General features: G+C 44.1%; 1 protein-coding gene across 1 annotated transcript in view; it reads right to left on the bottom strand.

Moving 5' to 3' along the window:
• fah (fumarylacetoacetate hydrolase (fumarylacetoacetase)) overlaps positions 1-19666 on the bottom strand; it is a 38768-nt gene extending 19102 nt beyond the window's left edge. The window contains exons 1-8 of the mRNA XM_039772739.1: positions 19479-19666; positions 16696-16806; positions 16232-16353; positions 13126-13175; positions 9469-9559; positions 8785-8882; positions 7425-7477; positions 6759-6858 (exon numbers count right to left, since the gene is read on the bottom strand). Coding sequence (XP_039628673.1) covers positions 6759-6858; positions 7425-7477; positions 8785-8882; positions 9469-9559; positions 13126-13175; positions 16232-16353; positions 16696-16806; positions 19479-19646 — 793 coding nt within the window. The 5' untranslated portion in view covers positions 19647-19666. The remainder of the gene's footprint in view (positions 1-6758; positions 6859-7424; positions 7478-8784; positions 8883-9468; positions 9560-13125; positions 13176-16231; positions 16354-16695; positions 16807-19478) is intronic.
• Between the last annotated feature and the right edge of the window lie 5052 nt (positions 19667-24718).

Raw genomic sequence — 24718 nt, 5'->3', positions numbered from 1 at the left:
TTTAATTTAATTTTCTGTACAAACTACAATTAGTCTCCTTCAAAGTACTCTCCATTGGCGGGAATACACTTATCTAACCGTTTGTTCCATTGTTCGAATCATTTTTTAAATTCGTCTGAAGTGATGCCCATTAATGCTCTGGTCGTTTCTTGGTTTACCTCTTCGACGTCAGCAAAACGCCTTCCTTTCAAGTCTTTTCTCATCGGAGGGTACAAAAAGAAATCACACGGAGCTAAATCCGGTGAGTAGGGTGGGTGGTTCAGGGTTGTCATACCGTTTCAACAACAATAGTTTCTGCAACACTTTTTTCAAGAAGAAAACAAAATTTCACTGCCGAGCGTTGCTCACGATAATCGGCCATCGTAAAAAAAAAAAAATGACGCTTGCACAAAACTACTTTTATAAAATTCACTGAACACAAGCATAACCTTCCAGACTGATGGCACTTGGCAGACTGACTTGTGAGGAGTGTAACGATCGCCCTAGCGGCCCAACCACGTACTACAAGTACCAACCTAACAACAACAAAACTCAGGTTATTTTTGGGTCCCCCCTCGTATATATATTGTGAGCTGGAGGGCTGATCGCACCCCCAAATAGATACAGACGCCCCTGGGAAAACCACAAACCCTGAAACACTGACTACCACCCTCACACTGGAAACACTGACTACCACCCTCACTTTGCTCCTTATACTTGCACTATAACGCGTAATACAAGCCTCGCGCGGTACTCCGCCGATTTATAAGCCTTGCGCAGCGCCTGTCAGTTTTGGAATTGATTGTTTGCTTTTAGTTTTTTCTGCTCCTAGCGGAACTGTCATCTCTGACTTGTCATGGAGCACATTTAAGCTCGTGTGTTTGAATAAAAATCCTTCTTGTTTCTACGACCTCCTGTGTCTCTGTGCAAATCTGTGTCCCAAGCGTAACAATATATAAGAATTCTATACAATTTATATATATATATTTCTGTCTGAATCGCAATCTGATTATTAGGCGTTTACCTGCCAGGTAACGCTTGTGGTTGGCTGGCCAGTTGGCAAACATCCGTCACGTCCTCTCAGCTGTGAGAAGCAGATTATAGATATGCGATGCAGTGTCTGCCGATTAATACAAAGAGTACACGACACGGGCTTGTCAAGGTGTGCGCACTTTTCCTCTCAGACACTACACCATGGCGCATGGTTTGCTTGTGTGGCAGGGTGAAGATCGGAGTATTACATTCTTTTACCGACTAGCCAGCCAACCAACCACAAGCGTTACCTGGTAGGTAACCAGCTAATAATCCGATTGCGATTCCGACTCAAAAAGAAAGACAGACAGACTCTTATCTTCACCCTGCCAAATAAATGAACCAGCAGTGAATGTCAGAGGCATCGCCTCAGGTGCCGACGTCAGAGGTTCACTCCCCATAAGGGGATGCAAAAGTGCGTACACTTGGCGAGTCCCAATAAGGGTGAAACGCGTGTCTTGTACTCTTTGTATTATTTGGCAGATACTGAATCTCATATTGGGAGGCACGGTGGCGCAGTGGGTAGCGCTGCTGCCTCGCAGTTAGGAGCACCCGGGTTCACTTCCCGGGTCCTCCCTGCGTGGAGTTTGCATGTTGTCTGCGTGGGTTTCCTCCCGCAGTCCAAAGACATGCCGGTTAGGTGAATTGGTGATCCTAAAGTGGGTGTGCGTGTGTGCCCTGTGGTGGGCTGGCGCACTGCCTGGGGTTTGTTTCCTGCCTTGCAGCAGACCCCCCATGACCCTGTAGTTAGGATATAGCAGGTTGGATAATGGATGGATGAATCACATATTACATATGAGATCTCTCTCTATTATATTTTTTTTTTGAGACCCGAATTCTCCACATGACAGAGCCCCCCCCCTCCCCCTTAGCTGCAACTAGAAAGAAACACTGCTTAGACCCCCGTTTTATCTTCCAGCACCCTCGTGTGACTCGTTTATTTCTTTAACTTCTGTTGTGTTGCCACACAATTAAACAGGGTGGTGCGACTGGCACCCCAACTATGCCTGGGATTCTGCGAGTCACAACAGAATGAAACGCTTCTGAAGATCATCTTCTGGTTCAGTCCACTATAAAAGACACTCTAGGGCAGGAATCATGACGAGCTAAAACGCGTTTTCAATTTCAGGAACTTCACCCCGGCTCAGACGTGAAGCCCCGCGTCAGTCGGTCGGTCGGTCGTCTCTTTTTGAGGTAATCCATCGGCTCCTTTTCCCGGCTATGGCCCCCGAGGTCCAAACAGCCAATACCTGCGCAGCACTTAGCGTCTAACAAGCTCCCCACCTCCGCCATCCACCCGAGTGCTTTGGCTCCCTCGGGGGGTTTTGCACAGAAAAAAAAAAAAATCAAAAGTGGTACCTCAGCAGACTGACTGGATGGCATAAATCATTTCATTTATGTATTGATCAAGCTGCCAGTGCGCAGCAGGGAGCACAAAGCTGAGTTCTTATCATCGGCCACAAGCTGCACACTCGACGCCTTTCTCAACTTCCTAGCTTGAGTTGCCTGCAATTATTAACTTGTTTTTTTGTTGGCCTGGCATAAAATGCGCTCAATATGAAGAGGAAGAAGAAAATTAAAAAAAGGAAAAGAAAAAGTCATATCCATCACCAAGACTGCAAGCGTGCACATTAAGGGGCTGAACGGACTCAAATTTGACATTTTCACCTTAATGTGATGCCCATCTGAGGTGTTCAGGTCAGACTGAACTCATGAATGGTCCTAACTCAGATGACAGGTATCCGATTTGTGTGGTGCACCAGGAGGACATCTTCCAGGTTTGCCAAATAATACCACCTCGGCAAGAGAGGGGGCGCTGCCATTACCACTCTCATCTCCCTCCTGCCCAGCAAACTCAAGATGACCGCCCCTTGAGCTATGGAAAGCCTATCTGTCCCGGAGAAAAGGAGGACAGGTTGACCAGGACGGTAAACCTGAAACAACAGGGCACCTTGACAAGGTGGGACAATGCTCTAGAGAAAGAGCTATGGAAAGCCTATCTGTCCCGGATGAAATTTCTTGTCCAGGCAACTCGTCTTCACGTGGGGTCAAAGCAGAGACATCAGCATGGCAGTTGTGTTGAAAATGTGGAATCTTGACGCACATCATCAGTTTCTACTCCGAGGCACTGGAAGAGGCGAGATACCACAGACGACGTGATTAAGAACTGAAGGGTAATCACAGAAACCATCAGTGCAGGAACAGATCAGAGCAAGTGGTCCAATCCTACAAAAGAGGCCATCACCCACCAACCTCTGCAAACAGACTGGCTGTCGATGGTGGACCTGGAACAACAACTAAAGTGCCCCCCCAGCACATTACAGGCACTACACAAAGACCAAATGTCTTCCTTGTGTCGGAGTCCACCAGGCAAATAAATCATCACGTTGGAGCACACAGATCACTTAGATGAAGACTTTGGGAAGGAAGCTCTCCAAGTATGAGGTACAACTGCAGACGAGGAGGCTGGAAGACAAAAGTGCAGCACAATCTCCAGAAAGGTCCATCAGTGCATAGGGCATCAGAGGGCAGAGGAAGAGAACAGCCATCCAGGACAAGTAAGTAAGTAATAGAACTTCAGAACGAGAGGGGGCACTGCTGCTAACCACTCTCATCTCCTTCCTGCCCAGCAAACTCGAGGAGACCGCCCCCTTGAGGTGAAAGAAGCCCCACCCCATCCACAAGAGGGGGCGCTGCCTCTGACACTCTCATCTCCTTCCTGCCCAGCAAACTCAAGAAGACCGCTCCCCTTGAGGTGAAATAGGCCCCACCCACTCCTCTAACTTTCTCATCTCCTTCCTACTTAGCAAACTCGAGAAGGCTGCCGACTTGAGGTGAAAGAAGCCCCGCCCCATCCTCTGACATTCTCATCTCCTTCCTGCCTAGCAAACTCGAGAAGACAACACCCTGGAGGTGAAAGCCCCGCCCCCTTCTCTGACACTCATCTCCTTTCTGCCCAGCAAATTCAAGAAGACCGCACCCTTGAGATGAAATAGACCCCGCCCGCTCCTCTGACTTTCTCATCTACTTCCTATTTAGCAAACTCGAGACCGCCCCCTTTAGATGAAAGAAGCCCCGCCCCCTCCTCTGACACTCTCATCTCCTTCCTGCCCAGCAAACTCGAGAAGACCGCCCCTTGAGGTGATAGAAGCCCCGCCCCCTGCAGTCTGCTCAATAAGACGTGACTGCACCCTGGAGGATGGGGTCTCCTTTACATGCTGACCTGGCTTCGGCGCTGATCCAAGCCAGCAATGGCCTTTACTGAACGTGTCTTGTAGCTTCAAACGCACATTGAAGTGCTTGATTTGTGTTTTTTTTTTTCTCTAAAATTAAATGTGGTTTGTTGCCCAGCTGGCACCCCATGTAATCTGCCTTGTCCTGTACCATCTTTTTCACCCTGCGACAGTGGCCATGTGACATGGATGAGAAGGGTCGCATATGGAATTCTTTTGTTTTTCTGCCCACACACGGCCACATGACAATGGAGGCGAGATCGAGGCTGTGGCAACAGTCGCGGTGCCACCACTGCTGGCTCCTTTCCTGTACCCACACATCTCTGGGTGCAGCAATGCCAGCCGTAGCTAAATCGTGACCCAATCGTGTGCAGCAGATGAACCGCTTACCGCCCTCCACAGCAATGCACACACTAGTGACTCGCCCCACCATTTTGTCGGGTTTAATACCACGAGTCGGCCCTCAGATATGGTGGCTCGTGCGGAGATGCATCAGTGTGTGCCATTTCAGAGGACCATTAGCGGGTCACTTGTACTCACGAATATGAGCCGTCAGGATGGCTCAGCCCCGATTTTTTGATCAGATGAGATTTGCTGATGAGGCCTGTAATGTGAACGTAGCGCCAGTCTGCCTTTCTGGCTCACAACAGAGAGAAAGGACTTCAAGCCACCAATATAGTGTGTGCTGGACATGTGATGACGCCTACTTCCCCTGGGATGACAGTAAGCCAGGGGACGGGGGGCTGCCCTCTATGATGCCATGGGTTTGGAACATGAAAGCTCAATGCTGCTGGGGCCCGTGGTCACTGTCTGGGGGGTGCAGGAGCACTGTCGCCACACTCGGACGTGCCACCCAGAAGGAGATCATGGGACACCTGGGGCTGCCACACTCCATTCAGTGAGCCGGAGTCAGGAAGAAGAGGGAGGGGAGACGGAGGGAGAAGAAAGACAAAGTGCTGTGCACTGAAGTTGGGAAACGCTTGAAAAGCTCCCGAAGTACGGGCGGAGGATCTAACTTAGAGAGTGTAATATAATATGGAGATGAGGGTCCAAGGGTGGGAACGGTTTAAAAGTCGGGCATCAACCTGAAACCGACTGAAGACGTGACCGGTCAACAGGGAACTGCATGCGACGTGACGCACGTGACGGATGTGACGAGATGAAAGCGCGGCCATCCCAGCCTTGGTGACAACAGATTTCAGCTGGGAGGAGTTTCTTCAATTGAAGATAAAAAAAAAAAAAAATACAACAAGAGTCAAGAGTGACAGAGAAACCGGACATGTGCACCAAAACTCAGAGACAGACTGACCCAATATGGACGCCTCCATCATGCAGTAAGACAGACGTACGGCTCTCATGGTGCTCATCTGCAGGGAGGTTGGGGGCAAAGTGTCAACTGGTAGTAGGAGGAGAGGCCAGGCTTTGGGGATTGGGGATTATCTGGACGTTGTACTGTGGTGGGCAAATGGAAGAGAGCAGTCGGGGTCCTGAACCCGTGTAGGCCTCAAGTCATGTGTAGTCCGGACAATGAAATTCACGCCTGCACGTCTCCCCAGAACAACGGAGTAAAGCAGTAAGAAAGAAAGAGAGTAAGAGAGAGAAAGAGATGGGAAGAGAAAGAAAACGAGAAAGAGAGGGAAAGAGAAAGAGAACGGGAGAAAGAGAGAGGCAGAGAGAGAGGGAAAGAAAGAAAGAAAGAAATAGTTTTAAAGAAAGAAAAGAGAAAGATAGAGAAAGAAATAGAAAGATAGAGAGAAGGAGAACGAGAGGGAGAGAGAGAGAGAGAGAGAAAGAGAGGAGGAGAGAGAGAGGAAGAAAAAGAAAGAGAGGGGGAGAGAGAAAGAAAGAAAGAGGGAGAAATAAAGAGGAAAGAGTAAGAGAGTGAAAGATGGGGAGAGAAAGAAAACGAGAAAGAGAGGGAGAGAGAAAGAGAGAGGAGGAAAGAGAGAGATAAAGAAACAAAAGGAGTTTTAAAGAAAGAAAAAGAAATAGAGAAACATGGAGAGAGAAGGAGAACAAGAGGGAGAGAGAGAAAGGAAGAAAAAGAAAAAGAGAGAGGGGGAGAGAGAAAGAAAGAAAGAGGAAAGAGTAAGAGAGTGAAAGAGATGGGGAGAGAAAGAAAACGAGAAAGAGAGGGAGAGAGAAAGAGAGAGAGAAAGAAACAAAAGGAGTTTTAAAGAAAGAAAAAGAAATAGAGAAACATGGAGAGAGAAGGAGAACAAGAGGGAGAGAGAGACAGAAAGAAAGAGAGGAAGAAAAAGAAATAAAGAAAGATGGAGAGAGAAAGAAAATGAGAGGGAGAAAAACAAAAAGAAGAAAAAGAGAACAAGAGGGAGAAAGAGAAAGAAAGAAGAGTATACAGTGGTCAGCTTGGAACACACTGTGTATTTACGCTACAGTCCAATTCTAAACGTACATTTGTGGGGTCTTTCTCGGTAATGGAGGAGCCCCCTTAGTGTTCTTCCACGTACATACATTTAGCAGACCACCCCCTGAATAAACAGGATTCCTCACCGCTCCAGTCGTTCATTAACACCATCCCAAAGATGTGCTCGTGGGCTTTGTGAACCGGAATTGGCTCCCCCAGAGGATTGCCGGGACCTACAAAAAAAGCCTGCAAGACAAACGGTTCAGAGGTAAAGCAGCGAATCGAGCCCGACGTTATATGGGGCTCTCTATATATAGCGCCTTACACAAGGAGTGTGAATACAGCACACGTAATAACAATGGAAGGCTCCCTGATGATTCAAACACAATCCCATTTCTCCGTCCTCCCTTAAGGTGAACACTTCCTGGCCAATCATCTACAAGGCGAAGGTCACGTGACCGCTCCACCGCCACTCACGTGGACAGATGCCGGCCATGCTCTCGTGCCTTTGTAATTACACACACACACACAGTCCAGTGCTCACTACGTTTAAAATCAAACCAGCCGACTTGCCGAGAGTGTCACACCACACACAGGAGTGCAACATCTGCCTCCGATGTTCATAAAGTTATATGAACAAAGTCTACAAACAAAAAAACAGACAAGGTGGTGCTGGCTGAACTGTGGAGACGTGGAGAAGAAATCTAAAAGAGCAGGCAGACAGACAGACAGACAGACAGACAGACAGTCAGGCAGACAGACAGACAGACAGACAGACAGACAGACAGACAGACAGACAGACAGTCACTTACCATCTCCAGCTCCACGTCGAGGAGTTTACACGGGCCAAACACCGGAGGTTTAGCTGCATTGGACGAGAAAAAAGAAACCAAACAAACGTTAAATCAGCCAACCGGTGCCAAATCAGCAACACTGGATAAGAAGCAGACCTGCGGCCGACTCGGGCAGATTTGCACATTCCTGGGGTGCTTGATCAGTTGCTTCAAAAGCGGACAAGAGCATCAGGTGAGCAGGGGGTCCGGGCATTATCACACAAACAAGGGGAAGCTGGACAGCGAGTGCTGCCGCAATTTACAAAATTTACAAAAGACAGACACACACACACACGAGGACAGAGGACTTTGGATACGTTTAACAGGGTGATGAACACACCGCAGCTCCTCTAGTGCCACAAACTGCCACCCAGATACAGCGGAGTGACACAAACCTGCAAAACGTCACAGTCATGAGGCAGGCAGGCAGGCAAGAAAGGACTTCAGACTTGTTACAGGACAAAGAAATGGAAGAAAAAAGGAGAAGAAGGAGGAAAGGGAAAATAAGAATGAGGAGAAAGTGAAAAAGGAGAAAAAGATGGAGAAAGATAAAGGGAGAAGAAGAGGAAGAGAAAAAGAGGAAGAAAAGGTAGAAGGAGAAGAAAAAAAGAGAAGAAAAGGGAAAAAGATGAGAAAGTGAAAAAGGAGGAGGAGGAGAAAGTGAAAACGAATGAAAGAATGAGAAAAAAGAAAAAGGGAAAAAAGAGGAAAAAGAAAAAGAAATAAGGAGCAGAAAAAGGAAGAAGGAGAAAAGAAGAACAAGAAGGTTAAGGAGGAGGAAAAGGAGAAAAGGATGAAGCAAAAACGAGTGTAAATAAAAGGGAGACAGAAAAGAAGAAGAACAAGGAGGATAAGGAGGAGCAGAAAAATGAAGGAGAAAAAGAGGAAAAGTAGAAAGAGAATAAGAAGAAAAAAGAAGAATGGCGGCATGGTGGCGCAGTGGTAGCGCTGCTGCCTCGCAGTTAGGAGACCCGGGTTTGCCTCTCGTGTTCTCCCCAAGTCTGCGTGGATTTCCTCCCACAGTCCAAAGACATGCAGGTTAGGTGGATTGGCGATCCTAAATTGTCCCTGGTGCGTGTGTGTGTGTGTGCCCTGTGGTGGGCTGGCACCCTGCCCGGGGTTTGTTTCCTGCTTTGCGCCCTGTTTTGGCTGGGATTGGCTCCAGCAGACCCCCGTGACCCTGTAGTTAGGATATAGCGGGCTGGATAATGGATGGATGGAAGAAGGGAGAAGGAAGAAGGAAGAAGGTGAAAAGGAAAAAAAAGGAGGAGAAATAGGAGAGTAGCAGGCGAAGAAAAGAGTCTTTCAAGCAGCATTGTCCCTAGCAGCATTTCTTTACCCTCATCGGGACGCATCTGACCCAGGGGTCTCCGGATGGGGGTCCCAGAGACAACGACTGAGGAGGCTCTGCCGTGGTACCCAACAGGGAGATGGAGCCTGAAGGAATTAGAAACACGGGTTAGGAAGCCAACACAAACGCGCCAGGCTAACTCCTTACTCACTCTCTCTTTCTCTCCTGGCATTTCGACTCCAAAGGTAAAGGACCAGGATGGTGTGCCGTTGTCACGTAGCGCTGGCTCCTGTAGCCACACAATCAGTTCAAATCCTCGATGCTTGCCTACCACAATGGTCGATACATGGAGACACCTGTGAGGTCCTGTGCTCGACCACGAAGGTCTGCTGATGAACACCAGTGGGTATCACATCTCAGTCCAGACTCATTTCATGTGTGGCTCCTAAGCTGGTGGAACGAGCTGCCCAGCCGATATGCAATTCTGGCTCCCTCGATGTGTTAAAGACCCTCTTTTTCTATACATTTCTGCCTATCAGCTCTGAGGTTTTTTTTACGATCGGCTGTATTTTAGCTTTGAGGCCCCCCACTTGTGGGGACCAACTTTGTACCCTTGACCTGTGACACTTGTTCACAGACAGACCCCCACACCCCCACCCCCCCTGGCTGATGTTCCTCCATTATGTTGACCTCTTTTGGACCTGCGAAGCCAGTCATTGTAAATGGCATTACCAGTTTGGCATCAGAGCATTGTCTTTCCCTCTGAACATAATTCCAACGTTGGTAGCGTGATCCAAAGAGGAATAGAAATCAGTGTAATCACCTAAGGAAACAAAAAAGGAAAGAGTATGAAGATACACCTGTGGAGACAAAACATCCGAGGTGAGCCATTGACTTCTTCACTGAAAAACAAACACGCGACTGTGAGAAACAAAATCAAAATACACTGAACTTTGCGTCAGGAAATCAAACAAAATAGGGCGACGATCAATCAAGAGTACTTTTTTAAAGAATCGCAGTTGAAAACATTCTTCACAAAAACATCCATTTTTATTCTTTCCTTTCCAGATTTTCCAATCTACACCTCAAAATCAGCATGAACTGGTCATTGAAACCCAACACAGCTGCAGAAGTGCCGTCGTTTCTACATGCTGTGACCAAAGTGTCCCCAAATCCCCTCAAATGAAAGACTGCAATGCGTACTTTATTCACGTCTGAAGAGTCTGATTTGTCACTTTAAACTGTGGAACTGAGGGGGAAATCAAAGAACGATGAGTCTTTGTCCCAAACAAAATGGAAGGTACTACATATGCGTTGAAATTGAAACCATCAACATAGACATCCGCTTTAATGAAATGTACCATGCAATGCAACATTCTCAGTTTTATATTATATATTTATTATAAGGTATAGCATTTGCAAAAGCAATGCTAATGCTTGTGACACGCCATTTGTTGGAAAGACAAATGCCATGCAGACGTCTTTGGCATAGGCAACATTAATGCTTGTGATGCATCATCCGTTATAATGACAAAAACAATGCATATGTCTCGGTTATATGCCTTTTGGTATGGGATTCGTAAAAGTGGTGTTAATATTTGCGATTCGCCATCTGTTGGAATGACAAATGCCATGTAAAAAGTCTTTGCCATATGACATTTTGTTTAGCATTAGTGAAAGCAGTGTTAATGTTTGTGATGCACCATCTGTTGGAATGAAAATGCCATGTAAATGTCTATAGCCCATGACATTTGGTTTAGCATTCGTCAAAGCAGGGTTAATGTTTGTGATTCTTCATCTATTGGAATGACAAATGCCATGCAGATGTCTTTGGCATAAGCACTGTTAATGCTTGTGATGTGCCATCTGTTAAAATGACAATTGCATTACAAATGTCTCTGCTGTATGTCATTTGGTATGGGATTCGTTAAAGGAGTGTGAATATGTGTGGTGCACCATCTGTTGGAATGACAAATTCAATGGAAATGTATTTGGCTAACGACATTTGGTTTAGCATTCATCAAAGCAGGGTTAATATTTCCGATTCGCCATCTGTTGGAATGAAAATGCCATGTAAAAAGTCTATAGCCCATGACATTTGGTTTAGTATTCATAAAGGCAATGTTAATGCTTGTGATGCACCATTTGTTAGAATAATAATGGAAATGCATATGTCTCTGTTATATTTCATTTGGTATGGGATTCGTAAAACAGTGTTAAGATTTGCGATTCACCATCTGTTGGAATGACAAATGCCATGTAAAAAGTCTTTGGCATATAACATTTTGTTTAGCATTAGTAAAAGCAGTGTTAATGTTTGTGATGCACCATCTATTGGAATGAAAATGCCATGTAAATGTCTATAGCCCATGACATTTGGTTTAGCATTCGTCAAAGCAGGGTTAATGTTTGTGATTCTTCATCTATTGGAATGACAAATGTCATGCAGATGTCTTTGGCATAAGCACTGTTAATGCTTGTGATGTGCCATCTGTTAAAATGACAATTGCATTACCAATGTCTCTGTTGTATGTCATTTGGTATGGGATTCGTTAAAGGAGTGTTAATACGTGTGGTGCACCATCTGTTGGAATGACAAATTCAATGGGAATGTATTTGGCTTACGATATTTGATTTAGCATTCGTCAAAGCAGGGTTAATGTTTGTGATTCGCCATCTATTGGAAAGACAAATGCCATGCAGATGTCTTTGGTATACGACATTTGGTTTAGCATCGTAAAAGCAGGGTTTATGTTTGTGACACATCGTCTGCTGGAATGACAAATGTAACACAGTTATTACTAAAAGCGTGTGTGATGTGCCATGTTTTGGAGTCACAGCAACAAGACAGACACACAGAAATGTATCCTTTTATTAAGGAGGATATCCAGTATATATACTTCAAATTTGAAAGGAAATCACCGAAATAGACCGTTGATATAATATGGTATGGTATGTGATAGGGAAATTTAAACGGAATGTTTATGCCCGGCAAACCAAATTCCATAGGACACACCCAAGAGAGTTCAGGAAGCAAAAATCTTCATTGCCCAGTGTAACAGATGCTTAAAAATTAAACTTCTGCTGCCCTCTTGTGGTTCAATTTGGTACACCAAACTAACTGAAAAATCTGAAATAAACAGTTTGTCAAGTTTTAATGAAGACGTGGTGGCGGGCGTAGTGAGGGCTGCTGCCGCTGCCAGTAATTAAGCCTAATTGAAAGGCGTCAAGTCAAGGTTCAGGCTTTTGCTGCCGAGTCAGCAGCGTTTAGAAGGCTCCGGAGTCTCATCAAGTTTGACTTCACAGAAGATGATCATTGCCCCGTTCACTGGGTCTAATCATTAGACTCCATTAATAATTCATTCACATAACATTTTGTCATCTTCTTTTCTTTCGCTTTTCGTCAAGAGGATTTTTCTTAATTGCACTTGTGCTGCATGTTACAGGTGTCGAGGATTGATTTCCTAATAAGAACATCACATAAGTGACTGATTGGAATTCAAATGAGGCCATTTTTGGGTCTGTTCTCAGAGAGCCAACCTTCAGCCCACTGGATACCATTTTAGTGAGGGGCAGCCAATGAACCCGGGGTCCAGTTGGAATAGATCTAATGAGATGCAGAGTAGGGAGTTGTTGTTTTTTTTTGTTTTGTGTATGAATAATGAAGGTGGAGGGTCTCGTCCAATGAAGATGCCCCCTTCTTCATTGACATGAGCAATGCCACTTCGGATGCAAGGCCGAACCTGGTTATTGCTGCACGTACAGGAAGCTTTATGGGGTATCCGATTTGGGTTTTGTGCCTCTAACGGTATGATGACTGAGAGGGTTCAGGGATGCCCAACAAGTATTGACGGTAATCATTGCTGTCTAACGAAGTAGGCAGTGACTCCCTATGTCCTAAAAATGGATAAAGAGAATTAAAAAAAATAGAGGGATGGTGACTTCAGTCGTGTGACTTAAGAAATAATGACAAACTGCCATCAGTATGTGCCACATTATGCTTGAGGAAATAACAAGCTGGACCAGCTCCATTTAAATGTTAAAGAGGCCTTTAAGTGTAAAGCCCTGGCACCTTTGGGCAGATCTGGCAACAATCCGCTCCACCTTATCCTGTCATGGAATAACTGTCATGGAGATGACCGACACATTTCAAAAAAAGGGGCACCAAAGTAAAATGCTAATAAATGTTACACTCTGGATGTCTAAAAATCCCAGAAATAAATAGCAAAATTGAAATCCTGGGGTATGTCAACCCCCAAACAGATGCCCAGTAAACTACAAACACTTAAGGGAAATGCATAAAAAAAAAAAAAAAATGACAATTTCTGACCCGTAGTAATCCAGAATGATGGAAATTAAAAAAAAAGCACTGGGCATACAAGTCCTTACCAATGTCAGCTGGCAGATGCATTTCTGCTAAGCTCTGGTGCACGAAGGCCCTGCGGAAAATAAAAGAACGACAATGAGAAAGAATCAAAGCCATGAAACATGCTAATGAGACGCAGCCAGATGGCATCAGGGCAGCAGAAGAAGCTTCATGTCCTTTCATTATAAGATGACGCATGTTGGACAGCAGATTCGGACATAAAACCAATGTGACCAGACTTTTTTTTTTTCCTCTCTCATTTTCATTGCTTTGTGAGACCATTACCTAAATGGACAATTATTTTGTTTATTGGTGGCATGGTGGTACCATCACCAATGCTGTTGTAGGTTGGGCTTGAATGCCAACCTGGTCATCATCTGTACGGAGTTTTGACATTTAACCATTCTCTATGGGTACTAGCAAGTTGGCCTGATCAATGACAAAGGAGAAAGATTGTGTGTGAGATTGTGCCCTGCCACAGGTTGGCACCACACACAGGTTAATTAACTAAGCAGAAGCCTTTGACACTTTGAATCCGATGGCTAAGATAGATATAGTATAGTAGGCAGGATAAGATAGATAGATGGATAGATAGACAGACAGACAGACAGACAGACAGAGGGGCCTCGAGAGGAGCTGTGGTATTGTATGAGGAAGTCAGGAGTGGCAGAGAAATACGAGCCGTAAGAGTTGTACAGGATATGTACGAGGGGAGTGTGACTGTGGTGAGATCTGCGGTGGGAGTGACGGAGGTGGGATTACATCAGGGATCGGCTCTCAGTCCTTTCTTATTTGCAATGGTGATGGACAGGTTGACAGACGAGATTAGACAGGAGTCCCCGTGGACCGTGATGTTTGCTGATGACATTGTGATCTGTAGCGAGAGTAGGGAGAAGGTCGAGGAGACCCTGGAGAGGTGGAGATCTGCTCTGGAGAGGAGAGGAATGGTCAGTAGGACCACCAAGACAGAATACATGTGTGTGAATTAGAGGGAGGTCAGTGGAGTGGTGAGGATGAGGGAGTAGAGTTGGCAAAGGTGGACGAGCTTAAATACTTGGGATCAACAGTACAGAGTAATGGGGATAGTGGAAGAGAAGTGAAGAAGAGAGTGCAGCCAGGGTGGAGTGGGTGGAGAAGAGTGTCAGGAGTGACTTGTGACAGACGGGTATCGGCAAGAGTGAAAGGGAAGGTCTACAGGACGGTAGTGAGACCAGCTGTGTTATATGGGCTGGAGACGGTGGCACAGGAGACAGAGCTGGAGGTGGCAGAGTTAAAGATGCTAAGATTTGCATTGGGTGTGACGAGGATGGACAGGATTAGAAATTAGGACATTAGAGGGTCCGCTCAAGTTGGACGGTTGGGAGACAAAGTCAGAGAGGCGAGATTGTGTTGGTTTGGACATGTGCAGAGGAGAGATGCTGAGTAAAATGAGAGTAGGGTACTAAAGATAGAGCTGCCAGGGAAGAGGAAAAGAGGAAGGCCTAAGAGAAGGTTTATGGATGTGGTGAGAGAAGACATGCAGGTGATGGGGATGGCAGAACAAGATGCAGAGGACAGAAAGATATGGAATGGATCATCCACTGTGGCGACCCCTAACGGGAGCAGCCGAAAGAAGAAAAAGTGCCATCAGAAGTTTTCAGACCCCTTCCATTCTTTTCCTTTGTGTAAACTCCAAGCACGCTTCCATGATAGAGTCCTGGGTTAGAGTGGTAGCCAGGTAGGACACTTGAATGAGTTAAGTGTCTCTACGCTGCCCACTATTGGTTCCTTCAGTATGGTCTTCTGGCCATAAAGCCAGGATTAGTGGAGTAGTACAGTGTTGGTTGTCCTTCTGAAAGTATCTCCCATCTTCACACAGGTTCTCTGAAACTCAACCTAAGAGACCATCAGGTTCTTGGTCACCACTCTTGCCAAGACCCTTCTTCTATGATTGTTGTTCGGCTGGGCAGACAGCTTCAAAGAAGTGGCATGGCTGTTGCAAACCTCTTCCATTTAAGGATTATGGAAGCCACTGTGCCACTTGGGAACCTTCACTGCGTTAGAAGTTTCTTTGTAGCCTTCTCAAGTTCAGAGCCTCGACTCAATCCCATGTCTAAGCTCTGCTGGTAACTCCTTCAACCTCATGGCTTGGTTTTGACTCAGCTGTGGGACCTTCTGGAGAAAGGTGAATCAGTCCAATCAAAGGAATTGACCAGTGGTGGACTCCAAACATCTCAATGAGGATCAACAGAATGGGATTCAGTGTCAAAGTGTCAAAACAAAGGGTGCGATTACTTGCGTCAACCTGAGATTTAAGGATTTTTAATGAAATGAAATAAAGTTCTAATGTCCTCCTTTCCTGCAGTGGGTTGGTGCCCTGCCCAGGGGTTTGTTTCCTGACTTGTGCCCTGTGTTGGCTGGGATGGCTCCAGCAGACCCCTGTGACCCTGTGTTAGGATATAGCGGGTTGGAGAATGGCTGACTGACTGAATGACTGTCCTGCTTTCACTTTGTTGTTCTGGGATATTACTGATGTGGGAAGAAGATCATTTAAACTATTTTAGCAACAAAGGGGTCTGAATACACCCTACTTGCAGTCAGGTGGCAGTAGGGAGGCTTATCATCTAATACAGGATTGCAAGGACTTCTGGGGCTACTAGGAGAACTAGAAGTTCTGACAGGACAATCCATGAAGTTCCCTATCCTCATCCCAGATATGATAACTGGGACTCCCACAGAAGCAGTCCCACGTATGAACTTTAAAGGCCCACCTCGCCATCTATCTGCCAGTTGCACTTGGAGTTTCAAGTTCTAGTGGTGGCAACGGTTAAGAAGAGGGAAAGAGCAGATGGAGTGAGCAGGGGGCTCTCTCGGGAAGTGTGGACAGACAGAATGGAGCGACGACTCTGGAAAAAGTCCACAAAGTCGTAAAGGGAACAACAACATTCAACATGGAGAATGTTCCTCTAGAAAGTCAGTGTGTTGATCAAAGCGGAGGAGGAGGTCCATGAATGCAAAAAAGACCCTTGACAACAGAGGGGTCAGCTGCATGTGGAGTCCTAAGATGCGCTACCCCCCAAAAAACAACTCAAAATACGATTTTGAAGACTCCAGGCGGTATTTTTTGGAAGCCTTTTGAGAAGAACATACCTGCTCCTAAGACTGATGTCGTCTCTTAGGGTGGGCTCATCAGCAGAGAGCAACTTTTGAAGGACGCTTCTTACCTCGTTCCATGCTGCATGGCCGAGGCCCATAAAGGCATTAAGTGTAGGCTAAAAAAAAAAAAAGACAGAGAGCGAGAGACAGAATGACCCCTTCAGTCAGCTCTAAAGAATTCATTTTGACGTAGAAGCAACACCACAATCCCCAAAGGGTCATTTGGTCAGATAGGTAAGACCCTCCCCACTACCTTTCATTCAAAATATTGTAGTTGTACAGAGTGCGGGGAAATCCCACCTGGCGTCTCTGGTGCCATGACAAAAATGAATGCATTAAGATCATTTGAACCATTACAAAGGGACGGTCAGCTTGAGCATCAGCACCAAATCAAGCCGGAGCAACCGCTTGAAGAAACCCTGGTCTGAAATTAGCAGCAAACGTGTGGGTCAACCAACCTTGTCAAAGACATCCTGGTGCTGTGACAGCAAAGGTCCAGTGAAGAGAGTTTTGATCACGCTTAGGTCCAAAATTTGATCTCCTATGGCAATGCCAATCCGATGCCGGGGCTGAAAGAAGACCAGAGGAGAAGGATGAGGTTAGAGAAATCTCCCTGAACATCACTGACTGCACTGAAGAAGTGCTACAAGATTGAGGAGGGCGCCATACAAACAGAAGACACAGACTGAGCCTTCCCAAGTGTCGTGAGGGCCTAAAAATGCATTTTGATGAGAACAACATGGATTCTCAAATTCCTATTCCAGTAACATCAAGCTGAGATCTCAGCGTCCTTAGAGAAATCCTACCTACTATGCTACCTGGGAATGTATTCATTGAATCTACGGCACTAACGAGGAGAGAACCCCACTTGACCTTGGGTTTAGCACAAGTACAGAATTTATTCAAACTTGGCAATGGGAAGGGACACTGAACTAGTTTTGAGGGGGGCGGTGGTCTTTTAAGTGAGGGCTAAGGAAGTCTGTCAACCATGCTATTGTGGCTAAAAATGTGATTCAAGATGTCAAAGTACCAAGGCCTCCTCGAGATAAAATTATACTCTGTGTTCTTCATCTCTCTCTACATCTGCCAAGCTCCTATCACTACGACTAACTAACACCCACCAAGCTTGTGATGCGAGGCATTACATACTTCTGGGGGGTTTCTCCAAGTCACTACCTGATCTGTGCTACATACCGAGGAGCTTAATGTGCTTAATCCGGCAGCAAAGGCACAACGTGCAATGAATCTGTGCAGAAGAATTTTCATCATATTCTCTTTACAGTCAGCTAATGTACCCCTCAAATGAAAATAATGTGGGTCATGTGTGTGCACACGCGGTCCAGATAGGGCGGACATAAAGCGTAATGTTGAGTGCAAATCTGGCCGGAGGACCGAGTGGGTACTGACATTACACATGCATCTAAATGGCACGAATGATAGTATTCTCAAGGGGGACAACCACATCCTAAGTCACAGAGGTATGATGGTAATGTCCAAGTTATGTACACAAAGAGGCACCATTTGTGTTTCTGAAGGCTTGTGAGCTCTGGACAAGAAGGGGAAGGCCATCGTCACTAAGATGATTGCATTTGGCATTCCAACAGATGGCACATCACAAACATTAACACTGCTTTTACAAATCCCACACCAAATGACATGTAACACAGACCTATGCATTGCACTTGGCATTCCAACAGATGGCACATCACAAACATTAACACTGCTTTTACAAACCTCAAGTTTAATGGCATACAATGGAGACTTAAGCATTGCATTTTTTATTCCAACAGATGGCGCATCACAAACATTTACTCTACCTTTATAAATCCTAAATGGTGTATAACAGAGACGCATGCATTTCATGAAGCACTGCAGACTTTAATGCCGAGGTTGACGTTAATTAAATTTTTCACTCGTCTTATTATGCTACCTGTCTAAAACAATAAAGTATTTACTTCTCTCCTGAGGTACCTAAATAAATCATTAAATGCCAATTCAGTTAAATTAATAACTACAAATATTTTACGAAGTGTTTTCAAGCTAACGGGCCTATTCATGAACAATACAGTTATATATTTAAAGTGTTTTTCTATTACACAAAAATTAAGTGTATAAAGTTAAAAAAACTTTTCAAAGAAATTATATTCAGTTAATTACGTGTACATTTTATGAAACGCATTCTCTTTACGTCTTTATATATAATTTCCTTTATATTATGTGTGTGTCGGGGGTCCCTAAAGTACCACCTTCGCCGCTGGCTCCAACACCGCGCAACTGAAGCAACCTGACAAAAAAAAACTATACTGACTGATAATAAAACTCCATTCGCATGATTTTATATAAATTATCATCAAATATAAAACGTAATATTTTATGCCAGAGTAAATCTAACAAATTCTAATGGTAGGACGACCTGATAAAAGTTAAGATAAGAAACTGTTTGATCGTCCCGTCTTTCGCAAGACGTCCCGAGAATTGGGTCAGACGTCTACTTTGGACTTTGATTTTTTTTTTTCTGGTGTTTTTTACTCCGCTCTTGCACGTGGTTTCTCTTGACGAGCCTTTTTTTTTTAACTAAATAAAGTCGAAAGCGGAGGAAAACGAAACAAGGCTTATTTGGTGGGATTTGCACATTAGCCTTGAGTGCACCTGGGCTTTTCATTCCATTTCACTTCGATTCACACCCGCGTCCGTGAAATCAGTGCTGTTCCACGCAGCTCCAGACTCTCATTTCCGCTATTACAAATGTTAACATTAATAATAAACGAATATTGAGTCTCGCAGCTGTGTCACCGATACACCCGATCGTTGCTGCGTCCGCTTGGGCTTCCCTGCCACATCCTCACAGCCGTGCGGGTTTGGTCAACTGGCGATGCCAAATTAGCCAACAAAGAGAAGTAAGTGGTCTAATGCCCTGCCCTGGACTTAAAGGCGCCACTGAATTGGATTAACAGCGTTTGGGGATGATAAGGATATTAAAATTTAAGACTGGAATAATGGCGCAACAATTGGATCCGGAATCCTTCTAGAAAGGAATCCATTCCGAATATTAACGAAAGCCGACTTCTAACTGGTATCCCCCTTTCATTCTTCGAAGGGATCAAAGGTGCACACACCTTAGCTGCAGTTCAAAACAAAGAAGCGAATCTCGTCTCTCTTCGTTTATTACCTTATAGCATTCCAGCCGACCGTTCCCGACCCGCACAACTCGCAACGGATTTAACTTCCAGTGACTACTTACGTTATCCGGTGTGGAAAACACGCCGTAAGGCAAGTTCTGAATGGGGAAATCGGACTTCTCGTCCACTTTAATGAAGGACATGGTGCAGGATCGGCAGGATTCCGGACCGGTTTGAAGTGAAAGAAGAGTTAGGAAGAGCAGCTTCAAGTTCCAGGTGTTTGAAAACATCAGCCATTCAACTTGCTCCCCGCCCCGCCTCTCTGAAAAATAAGGGACCAATCAGCGGCCAAGCCGCGTGTTCCGCCCCCACCCCTTTAAATTTGCTTAATTCAGACCAGATTTGGCCGTGACTCAGCAAGTTACTGTTTAAACTGTTAAAAATTGGAATATAACACATGCATAGGGAAAAGGATTACAAAATATACAGTAATTAAACCTGACGCATCTCGCAAAAGTCCGCTGCTCAGATTATGGCTGCTTCTCCACGGATAAAACGTTTAAATCTGAAGTTTCGCGAACACCCGTCAAACTGCGATGTCCGCACAGTTGTAATAAGACCGTTAGATCGAACCCACGGAGAACGAAGAGGACATTCAGATCCGAGGAGGTGTAGTCGCTTTATATCGCACATTAACACTCGTGCTTTGGGCCGATCCGAAAACGCACCACTGGTCCGTTAGCTGAAGCTTTCTATTACACATCTACCCCAGAATGGACACCACTCTCCAGCTCAAATGATAGTAGCATACCACTCTGAAAACAAATGTGACATGAAAAAATAAATACATAAATAAATAAATAAAAATAAATAAAGACGATGATATAACAGTTTGCAAACAGCTTTTGAGTTGTCATCTTGGTTAAACTTCAGTAGCTCCACACACTTCAGTGACTAAGGTGAATTAGCCTATCCTTTACATTTAAAAAGATTTTAATTGCTATGTACTTAATACATTGCGTATAGACCTCCGTTTTTTTAAGATGCACACACATACAGAAATAATTAAGTTCTTCCAAACCCATCCATTTGCTAAGCTACACCCCCCATTCAACAATCCAGGGCAGGGGGCAGAAAAGGTCAGACATACAGTCATGTGAAAACATTAGGACACCCTTTGAAAGCATGTGGTTTTTTGTAACATTTTTAATAAATGGTTATTTCATCTCCGTTTCAACAATACAGAGAGATTAAAGTAATCCAACTAAACAAAGAAAACTGAAGAAAAGTCTTTTCAAGATCTTCTGTAAATGTCATTCTACAAAAATGCCTATTCTAACTGAGGAAAAAGATAGGACACCCTCACATGTATTCCCTCTTAAATTGGCTCAGATCTCACACAGGTATATCACACCAGGTGCACATAATTAGTAGATCGTTACTCTGCATGTTGAATGAGGCTTGCCCTATTTAAACCTCAGACATTTAGTTTGGTGTGCTCCTGACTGTTGAAGTGAGAGTGAGCACCATGGTGAGAACAAAAGAGCTGTCAGAGGACTTCAGAAAAAAGATTGTAGCAGCCTATGAGTCTGGGAAGGGATTTAAAAAGATCTCAAAAGATTTTGAAATCAGCCATTCCACTGTCCGGAAGATAGTCTACAAGTGGAGGGCTTTCAAAACAACTGCCAACATGCCCAGGACTGGTCGCCCCAGCAAGTTCACCCCAAGAGCAGACCGCAAGATGCTAAAAGAGGTCTCCAAAAACCCTAAAGTGTCATCTCGAGAACTACAGCAGGCTCTGGCTACTGTTGATGTAGAAGTACATGCCTCTACAATCAGAAAGAGACTGTACAAGTTTAACTTGCATGGGAGGTGTGCAAGGAGGAAACCTTTGCTTTCCAAGAGAAACATCGAGGCCAGACTGACATTTGCCAGAGATAAAGTTGACAAAGACCAGGACTTCTGGAATAATGTTCTTTGGACAGATGAGTCCAAAATTGAATTATTTGGACACAACAGCAGAGGACATGTTTGGCGTAAACCAAACACAGCATTCCAAGAAAAGAACCTCATACCAACTGTGAAGCATGGAGGTGGAAGTGTCATGGTTTGGGGCTGCTTTGCTGCAGCAGGACCTGGTCAGCTCACCATCATAGAATCCACGATGAATTCTACTGTGTATCAGAAGGTGCTTGAAGAACATGTGAGACCATCAGTTAGAAAATTAAAGCTGAAGCGGAACTGGACCATGCAACATGACAATGACCCAAAACATACTAGTAAATCAACCAAAGATTGGCTGAAAAAGAAGAAATGGAGAGTCCTGGAATGGCCAAGTCAAAGTCCAGATTTGAATCCCATTGAGATGCTGTGGGGTGACTTGAAAAGGGCTGTACGTGCAAGAAACCCTCAAACATCTCACAGCTGAAAAAGTTCTGCATTGAGGAGTGGGGTAAAATTTCCTCAGACCGATGTCGAAGACTGGTAGATGGCTACAAGAACCGTCTCACTGCAGTTATTTCAGCCAAAGGAGGTAACACTCGCTATTAGGGGCAAGGGTGTCCTATCTTTTTCCTCAGTTAGAATAGGCATTTTTGTAGAATGACATTTACAGAAGATCTTGAAAAGACTTTTCCTCAGTTTTCTTTGTTTAGTTGGATTACTTTAATCTCTCTGTATTGTTGAAACGGAGATGAAATAACCATTTATTAAAAATGTTACAAAAAACCACATGCTTTCAAAGGGTGTCCTAATGTTTTCACATGACTGTAACTCCTGGACGAGGCGCAAGACCATTACAAAGTGAACACACACAAGCACATTTACAAATACCAGTTCACCTAACCTGCATGTCCTTGTCGGAGTGGGTGGCATACAAGCACAGGGAGAAACTGCAGTGTCCACGTAGGGAGCACCCAGGCCACAAATTTTGGTCTCCTTATTGAGAGGCAGCACACTACTGTGCAGCTCCTTTGTGTGTCATGTACTTAATAAATACGAGCAGGAATACAAGTTTTTAAAATGATAAAGTTATTCCACTAGCAGCACTGCCTGAAATCAACGTAGATGGCATCATTAATACTTGCAGAGAACCATGCGATGCATATGCTGTCTGTTATATGCCATTTGGTATAGGATTTTAAAAAGCGGTGTGAAGGTTTGTGATGCACCATGTGTTGGAATAACAGAGACATAGCAACTGGACAGACACATAGAATCTTATCCTTTTATTATAGTACTAGCTGTACTACCCATCTAAGATTAGCTGAAACATAAGTAAATTTATGTGGATATCAGTGTTAACATTTGCACTGCCCCATGTAATGCATTTCTTAGTTATATGCCATTTGGTATGGGGTTAATAAAATCTGTGTTAATATTTGTGATGCATCATCTATTGGAATGACAAAATGCATGTTTCTGGCTTTTGCCATGGGATTCACAAAAGCAGGATTAATATTTGTGAGGCACCATCTGTTGGAATGTCAAATGCAAATCATGTCTTTGTTATATGCTATTTGGTATGGGGTTCGTAAAATCTGTGTTAATATTTGTGAGTCACCATCTATTGGAATGAGAGATGAATATGCTTCTGGTATTTGCCATGGGATTCATAAAAGCAGGGTTAATATTTGTGAGGCACCATCTGTTGGAGTGACAAATGCAAATCATGTCTTTGTTATATGCTATTTGGTATGGGGTTCGTAAAAGAAGTGTTTGTGATGTGCCACTTTTTGGGATGGCAGATAGCAATCAGATGGATACACAGACCCACTGACACTTGTGCTTTGATTTTATTACTAGCTGTGCCACCCCTTTAAAATGGGTTAAATTCTTTGTAATTAATGTAGACCTCAGCTTTAATGTCTGCAATGTACCATGTGATGCAGGTGTCCCTGTTATATGCCATTTTGCATGGGATTCATAAAAGAAGCACTAATGCTTGTGGCACTTTAGAATGAAAGATGTAATGCATTGTACTACTATTACTAAATATGAGATGTGCCATTTTGGGGAATGACAGACTGGGCGGACACAGACAGGCACATTGATCCTGTTATTAAAGTGAATTTAGTGTAAGCATTTAATAAGAAATTGTGGCATCAACTTAAAAACATTAGCCATTATAAGACAAACCAAAGATTGTACACAGCCCTCGCTTTTACAATGTTTTGCTTTGAGTTTTATCTTCCTTAGAAGGACATGAACACGCGATTTTGCAATGTGTGTGGCTTGAAAATAAAACTTACCAAATGCCTTCATTTAAGGCTTTTTCGTTCACCTGTGTGTCCATTTGCACCACTGTTAGCTACAAGAACAGACAAGGGATTGGTAAAATAAATTAAAGCTTTACTTTAAAAAGACAATTTCAGGGAGCAAATATACACAGTGATGCCAATGTGAAGACACAACTTCAACTTGATAAAAAGACCCCAAGTTATCCTTTAAAAGGAGCCGACCGGAAATCGCAAAATGAGCGAATGCAAGAAGTCAGAGCCCGATCCCAGATAGCCGCAACTTTACATTAAAACCACAATGTAAAGAAAATGTAAAGGGGGAAAAAAAAAAAAAAAAAAAGGTTTGAGAAATGATTGATCTGCGGTGGTCGTGGTGGTCTCCAAGGCATTCTATTCATTACCGACTTTTCACACATTGTCGATAATATATATGCAGTATATAGTATACACTGTAAGAATTTGTGTATTTATGGTAGCTGTACTGCATTTTGGTCAAAGTCTGTTTTCAATACGCTCTATGAATAAAATTGACTTGACAATGAACTGCACAGCCCCATTTTCAGGAGCCCTTCCCTTCGTGTCCTAGTGGTCAACTCAGTCAGCTTGTCCTTAATTAGTCCCATTTAAATGCCAAGTTGTTATTAGAGAAACCTTTGTCACTGCGTCAGTGGCGTAGCTAAGAGTTCGTGCCTCTCGGGGCGGGGCTTCAATTTGGCGCCCTCCAACATACCTGAATATGTTAACCAATTGAAATAGAAAATTTAAATAAATAAATGAAGATACATTTGGCCTAGATTTATTAATATAGAGAAACAGCAATAATTTTTCACATACAATTATCTATAAACATCAACTAGACAAGAATATACGCACTGATAAGCCGTGTTCGAATTATTAGTTTAATATAATTACGCTGCGAAAACCAGAACCAAATGTAGTGTGCAAGTGATAGGTGGGGATGTTTTCTGCGCAGAGCATGAACGCATTCGGATTGATAACGAAACTATAAATTACTTGTTTATCTTCCTAGAAATTATAATCGGTGTAATGTTTATTTGTTATTGCCTCATAAATTTCAACTGCGGTGTCTGATGCCGTCACAGGACAGCCTGAAAATTAATTTT

Source organism: Polypterus senegalus, chromosome 12 (assembly GCF_016835505.1).
Source record: "Polypterus senegalus isolate Bchr_013 chromosome 12, ASM1683550v1, whole genome shotgun sequence".
Lineage (NCBI taxonomy): Eukaryota > Metazoa > Chordata > Cladistia > Polypteriformes > Polypteridae > Polypterus > Polypterus senegalus.
Note: the sequence above shows the minus strand (reverse complement) of the source record. Positions and strands in the feature narration are given on the sequence as shown.